The sequence below is a fragment of the Mus musculus genome, chromosome 18, assembly GCF_000001635.26.
Source record: "Mus musculus strain C57BL/6J chromosome 18, GRCm38.p6 C57BL/6J".
NCBI lineage: Eukaryota > Metazoa > Chordata > Mammalia > Rodentia > Muridae > Mus > Mus musculus.
The window spans coordinates 66,457,779-66,467,659 of NC_000084.6; the positions used below are offsets into that span (position 1 = coordinate 66,457,779).

General features: G+C 44.1%; 1 protein-coding gene across 1 annotated transcript; it reads left to right on the forward strand.

Moving 5' to 3' along the window:
* The first annotated feature begins 825 nt into the window (after window positions 1-825).
* Window positions 826-7,780, forward strand: Pmaip1 (phorbol-12-myristate-13-acetate-induced protein 1). Its single transcript, NM_021451.2, has 3 exons — window positions 826-1,034; window positions 3,065-3,220; window positions 5,492-7,780. The coding sequence occupies exons 1-3, from the start codon at window positions 983-985 to the stop codon at window positions 5,593-5,595; spliced, it is 312 nt and encodes a 103-aa protein (NP_067426.1). The 5' UTR covers window positions 826-982; the 3' UTR covers window positions 5,596-7,780.
* The last annotated feature ends 2,101 nt before the right edge of the window (window positions 7,781-9,881 follow it).

Here is a 9,881-nt window from a genome sequence, read left to right on the forward strand (position 1 = left end):
CCTCCAAGCTCCAGACAGTGCTCAAGGAAGCTCCAATTCCCAGAGATATCATATTCCTTCCTCCACAAAGGATCTGGACCCATCGTAGATGAAGGTGGTCCCTTCTTGGGGCTGTATCAACTCATCCAGAGGAAATGTCCTCAGCTTTTCATCAATCCCAGTCCGGCCCCGAAGCCCCGAGCTACACCGGAACGCTTCTGCCTAGGGCTGACACCATCTCCTCTTTTATCTTAACAAGTCGCAAGTCACTACGCAACTTTTCCACAGTTTAATTTTGTGCTCGAACTTGGGACTCTTCTCAAATGACGTCTACCATTAAAGACTTCGTTTTTTTTTTCACTTCCTTGGAACGAACCACATTTTAGAATTCGAAAAGTTTCCCCTTCCCTCTTCCTTTCTGGGGTTCGTCCCTAATTGGCGAAGAATAATAAAGTCGAGGCGCCTGGCCCCACCCCACCCCACCCCCAACTTTCTTCCCAGTAAGAATTTCTTAGCCACTCCTGACGGGCGCCACTGCCCCAGCAATGGATACGATCTCTCAAGGGTTGAAGTTTCCCTCCCACCTTCCTTTTTTTAAGAAAGCAATTTGGGGGTTGAGCAGGACTCGTCCTCCTTGCGCCCTCCGCCGTAGGTCGGCGCCGCGGCGATCTGAGGCTTGCCCCGGCAAGTTGCGCTCGGGGGCGTCTCGAGACCTGCTCCACTTCGCTCGGTTCCCGCGCCGCCGCCGTTCGAAGGGGCGGGGACACGGGCGGGATGTCGTCACATGACGTCACCGGAGAAGTCCCGATAAAATGCGAGAGCCGGTCTGGGGCGCCTGAACAGAGAGGATTCCAGCGCTGGTGCTGCCTACTGAAGCTCGGTGCGTCTGGCTCGCGGCACTCGCGATTCATCTTGCGCAGCCCGAGTCTTGGGGGAGCCCCAGAGCCCAGATTGGGGACCTTAGTCTCCCGTGCGCAGCGGAGATCGCCGCGGCGTTTCTGAGATGCCCGGGAGAAAGGCGCGTCGGAACGCGCCAGTGAACCCAACGCGGGCAGGTACCTAGCAGTTCGGCCCGCGGACACCCAGGCAGGGATGGGGTTGAGGTCATACTCGGGACGGTTCAGCCCTTCGGGGCTCGGGCTAGAATGTACGCGCCTGCATGTTCGGGCCAAATCGGCTCCCGGGCTCGTGACTTCGACTGGTCTAGAAAGTTCTTCAGGGCTTCTACCGAGACTGTGGGCCTCTGGGAGAGTCCAGTCCAGCGTATCATTGGGATGCAGGTGCATCTTAGGCCTGATTCTCGTCTGATTCGTGGGTCTCTGATTGCTCTACCAGGGACCGGGAGGAGAGAAAAATATACAGGTGCAGGCGGTGGCCTAGAAGATGGTTTTTAGCGGCAGGTGGGGGTGGGAGAGGCCTCTCGGCCTAGCGCTTCCCTGACAGGCCCTCTTCCTCCCCAGGCCATCTTTGAGAGCCCCCTTCATCTCGATCCCCACGCCACCTCTCCAACACCAAGAAAAGTAGTGTTCAAATTTCGAACCCTCCCAGCGCTCACGCCCAGAACCCATGGAGGCGTGGGAGTGAGACGCTGGTATTGAGAAGCTTTTAACTGTCCGGATTGGGATCCGGAGGGAGGGAGATCCAGGAGAATAGAATTTGGTCCTGGAGTCTTTGACCCACCAACTCTTGTCCAATCGCTTACATGCAACTTTCTGTAACTGTTGAGGGTCGCTCCCACCCCTTTGTTTTTTATAAATCATGATCTAAGGTGGCAGGCACCTGCTAAGGAATTGTAAGACTCTTGTCCGGAAATAACTTTGCAGGGCATACTCGGTTATTGTTTTTATAAGGCCAGCGGGCAATGCCTAAATGGTACCTTGCCGGTGTGAGGGTGGTGGTTCAGACCATTATTTCTGGAAGGTCCAACAAGAGCATGGCATTGCTAGACAGATTTAAAGAGCAGCTGAGTGTCTCGAGGTCATAGTGAATGTGTAGTTCCAATAAAAATACGTTGCAGGGCGTACCTGTCCCTAACTCCAGCGCTCAGGACGTTGAGGCAGTCGAATTAGCCAGGACTGGTATAGTTTAAGGCCGATCTCTGTCACATAGTGAGACCGGCTGAAAAAAAATTAATTCTTCCTCCCAAATCAAGGTAGTAGGACCGGGTAGAGCAATTGTCCAGAATGCCTGTGGCCCTGGAATCTTTGAGCTGCTTTTTGCATTTCTCCCTTTTGAGAAAGTACTAATTGCTCATAGAAATCAGGATTTCTCGATTGATGTGCTACGTTTAATACATTACACCCTAAAGAGTGTTTTGTGAATATTTCTGAAAAATATTTGACCCTGGAACTCATTAAAACATGATACATTATGAAATCTCTTAGGGCCTCTGATTTCACTCAGTCAATACAGAAATTTATCCAAAAATAGGTTTAAGAGCTTGCTTTACTATGTACTTAAAGTTCGAGTTCACTGGAAGTCTAAACAGCAGATATCTTGGTTACAAAACAGACCAGCTTTTAAATTTGTATTCATAATTTTTGGTCATAGTCTTGAGGGGTACCAGAACAACCAAAATTGGTCCTTGAAATATTTTTTAAAAGTAGACGATTGCATGTTAATTTTACTTGCGACCGTGATTTTTAATATTTAGTCAATTCCAGCTATTAGAATGTCTAGTTTCTAGAAAGTAACACATGAAATTAACTTTTCTGCTTTTCTATAGATGTGATGAATTTGTACGGAGTAGGCTTGTAGAAAATCATTTAAAGAACTGAACTATTATAGTAAATTTTATGAGTTCTTTTTTAAATGAGAAAATGAGTTTTTTAAGGAGGGCATAAATGGGCAATGACACATTGCTATTGGAAAAACAGATCTACTTTAAATGACTCGTTTTTAGAAATTGACTTCTGTTCCCTGGTCAGTCTTAAGTGATAAAAGAGAGACCTCGGGTTGGTTAAAGTGATTTGTCTCTATTCGTAACTTTTATTGGTGTGTGGGTGCACCCAAGAAGCATCCGAGGATGTGCTAATTTGCGAGTAGGATTGCTTTCAATGTTAATTTCCAGGTGTTTCTTTTTCAGAGCTACCACCTGAGTTCGCAGCTCAACTCAGGAAGATCGGAGACAAAGTGTATTGCACGTGGAGTGCACCGGACATAACTGTGGTTCTGGCGCAGATGCCTGGGAAGTCGCAAAAGAGCAGGATGAGGAGCCCAAGCCCAACCCGGGTGCCAGCAGGTAAGGGTCCGGGCGCTGCTGCGCTGCGGAGGAGGCCCGGCTTAGTCCGTTGGAGCTCGTGCCCGCCTGGCGCGTGCCTTAGGAACACTGTAAGAAAGTTCTCGAAGCAGCAGCTTGCATGTTAGTCAGGCTTCTTTTCTCTGCAGGTTGCTCACCTCCACAGGGGTGGGGGTGGGGAGGCCTGGCAGCTACCCCAGAGAGTCACTGGCAGCCAGGGGGGAGCTGTCTGAGGTCGCTGCTGGGAGCTCAGCTCAGCTCAGCTCAGAAGACTGGTCATTGTGAATGCCCCCACCCCAAGGACTAACACTCAGTTCTTCCCCTCCGGGCTGTTTAAGGACACCCCACTGGGGTGCCTGAATTCAGAAACCCAGGAGGTCTTCCTCTTTAGTTAGCATTTTAACTGTCTGTTGTTGGAAAGGTCTTGGGAAGGGTTGGGGGTCTAACTGGTGGGAAGGAATTCTTTTTTGCATCCTGCACTTTTTTGTGAGTCTCATCAAAGATCTGCCGTCATCTGCTTTTAGGAGTTGGAAATCTGTAGGTCAGAATTGCTGTTTTATCAGACAATTGCCGCAGCCTTTTTGGTCTTTTATTTCTTAGCCCAGTAGGTGGGCTGAGAAAGTGTTACAGAAACTAGTGGGACAGGGGATTAATTGGCCCCAGGTCTGCTCTCTGGTGCTTGCTTGAATGGGAGAAGTCCTGACTACCTGTCTAGATTTTTTTTTTTAACTCATGACTGCTGCAGTGTTTTCTTTGTTTTATCTCAAGGAGAGGGAGTTGTTTTGTTTTGTTTTATTTTTGGATAGGGTCTCATTAAGTACAAGCTGTCCTTGAACCCGTTTATGTAGTGAAAGATGACATTGAGTTTAGGCTAGCAGTTGTCAACTGCTCACATCTTTAGCTGTCATCTCCATTGTTTGCTTTTTGAGACAGGGTGTTTTCATGTAGCCCTGGCTGTCCTGGAACTAGTTCTGTAGGCAGGCCTTGAACACAGAGATCTCCCTGCCTCTGTCTCCTAAGTGCTGAGATCAAAGGCACACACATATTATTTTTCTTAATAACATCCAGCTAATTACTTCAGTTCAAAGAAAATATGGGAATAGTGATCAATACACAAACCAAACTTTCTTCTTTACTCTTCTCCATAAAGACAGTGGACTGGGCCTGGAGAGATGACTTGGCAGTAAAGAGCACTGACTGCTCTTCGAGAGGTCCTGAGTTCCATTCCCAGTAACCACATGGTGGTTCACAACCATCTATAGTGGGATCTGATGCCCTCTTCTGGTGTGTCTGAAGAAGGCGACAGTGTATTCACATAAAATAAATAAATCTTTAAAAAATAAATAAATAAAGACAATGGATTGAGACAGACCGGGCTTGTAGAAATAAACTGGCCTGCCTCAAAATGTAAATTTCAAAATTAATTTAGGAAGCCAGGCAGTTCTGTGCACACAACACTTGGAAGTGGAGGCAGGATTGGGGGTTTAAGGTTATCAGCCACACTGCAGGTTTGTTAAGCCAGGAGACTTTACTGTAAGTCAACAAAATAAAACACCAACTTCACAATGAGATTTTATGATTCTTATGGGGGAAAAAAAGAGTTTCTAGGGCTGGAGAGATGGCTCAGGAGTTAAGAACACTGACTGTTCTTTCAGAGGTCCTGAGTTCAATTCCCAGCAACCACATGGTGAATCACAACCATCTGTAATGGGATCCGATGCCCTCTTCTGGTGTGGGTCTGAATACAAATACTAATCATATGTATAAAACAAATAAATAAAATCTTTTAAAAAGAAAAAGTTTCTAAAGATTGTGTTTATTTACCTGCTGTGAAGGAGGGAAGCATGCAGCTAGAATATACTGCCATTGGAAGGTCAGGTCTACCTGAAAATATCACAAGAGATTGGAATTTGACTTTTGTCCCCTACCCAACCATAAAAGAGAGAGGAATGACATCATGGGAGAAGGATGGCTAAGGGCTGACTAATGGCACAGCTGGTAAATTTTTAATACATATAATCTCTATATTTGGAAGAGAACTGACCTCATCATTCGGGGTGCTTAAAAAAAAAAAGCTAAACAAAACAAAGCCAATTCTTATACCCTTACCTGACCCATGTGTGCTTATATTGCCTTATTGGGAAAGCCAGGCGCAGGAAAGTCACAGAAGTGTCTGGGGTGTGCCTTTCACTTGGGCTGTGTATTAACTCTTACTGGTCTACAGTTGAGACTCAGGGTTGTCCAACTTAACATATATGTCTAACTCTCTTTCAGACTTGAAGGACGAGTGTGCTCAACTCCGGAGGATTGGAGACAAAGTGAATTTACGGCAGAAACTTCTGAATTTGATTTCCAAGCTCTTCAATTTAGTAACCTGAGTTCTTCCAAAGCTTTTGCAAGAAGGGACCTCCCAGGAAGGAAGTTCCGCCGGTTGATGGAAATGCCTGGTATTGGATGGATTGTGATGTGATGAGAGAAACGCTCGCTTGCTTTTGGTTCCCTGAGCAGGGATGATGAAGGAGATAGGAATGAGTTTCTTTCGGAAAGTTTTCAGAAATCGTTCTTTGAGCTGTGATAACGTGAAACCACACTTGTTTTTACTTTTATTATTATTTTTTTGAAGAGTCGTGGAGCTAGGGAAGTAACTAGTAATAATCTATCTTTTTAGAGTTGTTCTGGTTGTTTTTGCCAAAGGTTGTTGTCAAGAATAATAGACGGGGTATGGCTAGTGGTTACATTGTATGGGGGCAGTCGTTTGGGATTGCTTTTTGACAACTGCAGAGCAATGTACTATATAACACTGAATGTTCTAGTGAAAACTGATTTCATAGGTCACTACAAGCTTAACTGGATTGTGTCTGTTTAGATGACTCTTACGTGTGTTATTGTAAGCATTAACTGGAGAGTATAAAGAGACTACCAAGTAAGTAGAGGAAATTGAAAATATAGTAAGGTCAGTAGGTGCCAGTCAAACTCTTACAGATTGAATAGTATGTGATAAAAACAGAGTTTGGATTTTATATAATCCGAGAAAGGTTTAAAAACAAACTTTTAAAAGTTGACACAATTAAAACTTAGTAAAAGATTCATGAGAAGTTTCTAAAATTTTGTAACCTGTCACAGGTATTTCATAGAGTATTTTCCCTTCACCTCCTCTCACTTGTTTTTGTTTTTTGGAGACAGGGTTCCTTTCCTCTGTGTAGCCCTGGCCATCCTGGAACTCCCTCTGTAGACCAGGCTGGCCTCAAACTCCACCTGCCTTGCCTCCCGGGTGCTGGGATTAAAGGCAAGTGCCAGCATCACTGGGTTTAAAGTTTCATTTTTAATTTGGTCTATAAATGTGACACTCAGACTGCTTAATAGCAAATCAGTCCTGGTTAACAGAGAGAGGCAAGAAACTTGAGTAGACATTCCCAAAAGGCAGGTGGCCAGCAGATACGTGATTCAGAGTAAATGAAAACCATCATACGATGATCTTATATTCTCTAGGTTTGCCTGTTACTGGAAGCGAAAGCTAACACGCAGAGTAAGGACTTTTTTGTATATTTTTATTAGTACTGTAACGTAGGACTGTTCTTTTGTAAAACGGTTCTTTAATAGATAAGAAATGAACCACCTTAAATCCAGCTGTCCCACTCCTGGGAAAGTACACAAAGGTGTTGATCTGTCTGCTGAAGGGACATCTGTACTTCTGGGTTGTTTGTTTTGTTTTGTTTTTTACTCTGTATCAGCCAAGACATGGAAACAAGCAATCAAGGGCTGAAGGGATTTTCAAAGTGAGAACAGAAACAGAATTGAGCTTTAAAAGGCGGGAAATGGTATTTTATCAAAAACATGGATATTACATATCCCAGGTGCCTCTCTTTATTTTGACCAAAGTCAAAACCAATGGGGGAGGGGGGTGGGAGATGAGAAAAGGGCCAATCTGTTTTAGGGTGAAAACCAGAAATTAGTTCTGTTCTTTCCCACCGTAAAGCGACTACAATTGATGTATATATGACTACAACTGAACGGATGTTGCCTGTTCTGACCACAAGGTCTTGATGCCTACCAGAAGTGATGGGATATGCAAATAACTGTGATCTTTCCCCGGGGTGTCCATGTATTGAAACTAAGCCCATAAACACGTTTGATTTGTCAGTTGACTAAAACTAAAAACTATCCCAAAATTTTTTTGAGAAAGAATCTCACGATTAAGTTTTACCAGGAATAATATTTATTTTTACCTATTTATACTTTAAATATTTTTGTTTACTTTCAGCATGTGTATCCGTTTCATTTTTGTTTGGAGACAAGGGTCCCTTGTGACCGTGGGAAGGGTGTCATATGGCTTGTCGCTTTGGATGAAGTTACCTCAGTAGCTAGTGGGCCTCAGCATTAAGGTTGTTTACTTTAAAGTTTTTTTGTTTTGTTTTGTTTTGGTTTTGTTTTCCTGAAAGTAGATATCTTGCCCAATGGGTATTTATGGTCTGTGACTATATTTATATGTATGCTTCTGAAGACTGATATTGTAGCCGCAACTATTAAATAAAAGTTGATACTAAAGTAACTATTGAAAAATGCCACTGGTCTTTCTGTGTGTTTTATGTAAATCAGGAAGTTTACTAATCTTTTTTTAATAAAGATTTTATTTATTTATTATACATAAGTACACTGTAGCTGCCTTCAGATCTCATAATGGGTGGTTGTGAGCCACCATGTGGTTGCTGGGATTTGAACTCAGGACCTCCGGAAGAGCAGTCAGTGCTCTTAACCGCTGAGCCATCTCACGAGCCCCCTTATTAATCTATTTTAACAGACACTTACATTACCATACATCCAGTGTACTGTAGGTGTGTTTGAGTGCATGTGTATGTTTGCGAAGGTGTCTATCAGTCAATAGCTACTCTTCACATTTTTAGAAATATTATTACATGTGTGTGGGGTATTCACATGCATTGGTGTTTGTGCTTAGGCCGGAATACAACATTTACCTGTTTGTATGTGTGTGGTCCTATGTGTGGAGGTCCAAGGACAAACATGTCCTCTCTCTCTACTTTGTGGATCCCAGGGACAGAACTCAATGTCTTGGTTGCAGATGCTGTTATTGGCTAAGCCATATTGCTGGTCCACAGGACAGCTTTCAAGAGATGGTGCTCCTTCACGGTGTATGCAGCTAGCTAACGATTTTACCCACTGAGCCAGCCCCTTCTTTAAATACAGGATCTCAGTGAACCGTGAACTAACTGGGGCCCCCCACCTTGAGCACTGGACTCCAGGGCTGCTGAGCTCAGCTTTCACGTGGGTGCCAAAGATCTGAACTTCAATCCTCATGTTTGCAAAGTGACAGATTTGCCAACTGAGCCATCATCACAGACCTGGGTCTTGAGAGCTCCACGCCTCACCAGAACATTCTGAAAGCCAAGTGTGTGGTGCCACAGGCCATTTTTCCCCCTTAAATTCAAATATATATGTTTTATTTTAAAATTTGATTTTATTAATTTTTCATCATTGAAAACTTTTTTTTCTTAAAGAATTATTTATTATATTTTATGCATATGAGTACACTGGCTGTCTTCAGACATACTAGAAGAGGGCATCAGATCCCATTACAGATGGTTGTAAAGCCACCATGTGGCTGCTGGGATTTGAACTCAGAACCTCTGGAAGAGCACTCACTGCTTTTAACCACTGCTTTTAACTTTCCAGCTTGGAAAGCTTTTCTAATTCAAATATTTTGATAATATTCTTTTCCTCCCCCAAGTCCCTCAAGATCCTCTTCCCCATTCATACCACCTTAAGTTCTTTCTCAAAAAAACCAAATCAACCAAGCAAACAAACAAAACCGCCCCACAAAAACCACACCTCAAAAGAAAGATGAACATCAAATAAAAGCACACACAGACTGTGAAGTCCAGTTACATGTTGAACATGAATCCCGTTCTGGAGTGCTTGATAAATCCTATCAAGGGTGTGTCACTCTATTGGAGAAAATGGATGAATTGCCCTCTCTCAGCAGCTATATGTGACAGTCCAGTTGCTAACCTTTACCCTAGTGGCTAGGTTTAAGAGGCCAAGAGAAGGCACTAGACTCAGAGACCCACTCATTTGCACACTCAGGAGTCCCATAAAAACACTAAACTGGAAGCCGTAGCGTGTGTGCAGAGGATCTGGTGCAGGTCTGTGCATGCTGCTTCAGTCCCTGGGTTTATATGAGCTTTAAAGGGCCTTGATAATTCTTAGTGTCCTCTCTCCTCCTTTTAAAGTCTTTCTGCCTCTTGTGGGGGGTAGGTGGGGGTGGCTGGAAGTGTTACCCTGACTCTGAGGGGAGGGATTTAATGGAAACATCTCTTGAGGGCTGTGTGTTCCAAATTCCAAAGTCTCTCACTCTAATGTCTGATGACTCTCCATATTTATTCCCATGTGCTGCAGGAGGAAGTCTCTCTGATGATGGCTGAGCAAGGCACTCATCTATGAGTGTAGCAGAATGTCATTAGGAGTATATATATATCAGTTAGATCACTGTTTGGTTCTACCCTAGGTCCCTGTGCTTTCTAATCTCAGGTTGTTCTCGGTCACCCAAGGAATGTCAGATACAGATTCCGTGTTGTGGAGTGGGCCCCAAGTCAAATCAATTATTGGTTGGTTACTTCCCCAAGCTTTGTGCTACCACCGCCCTAGCATA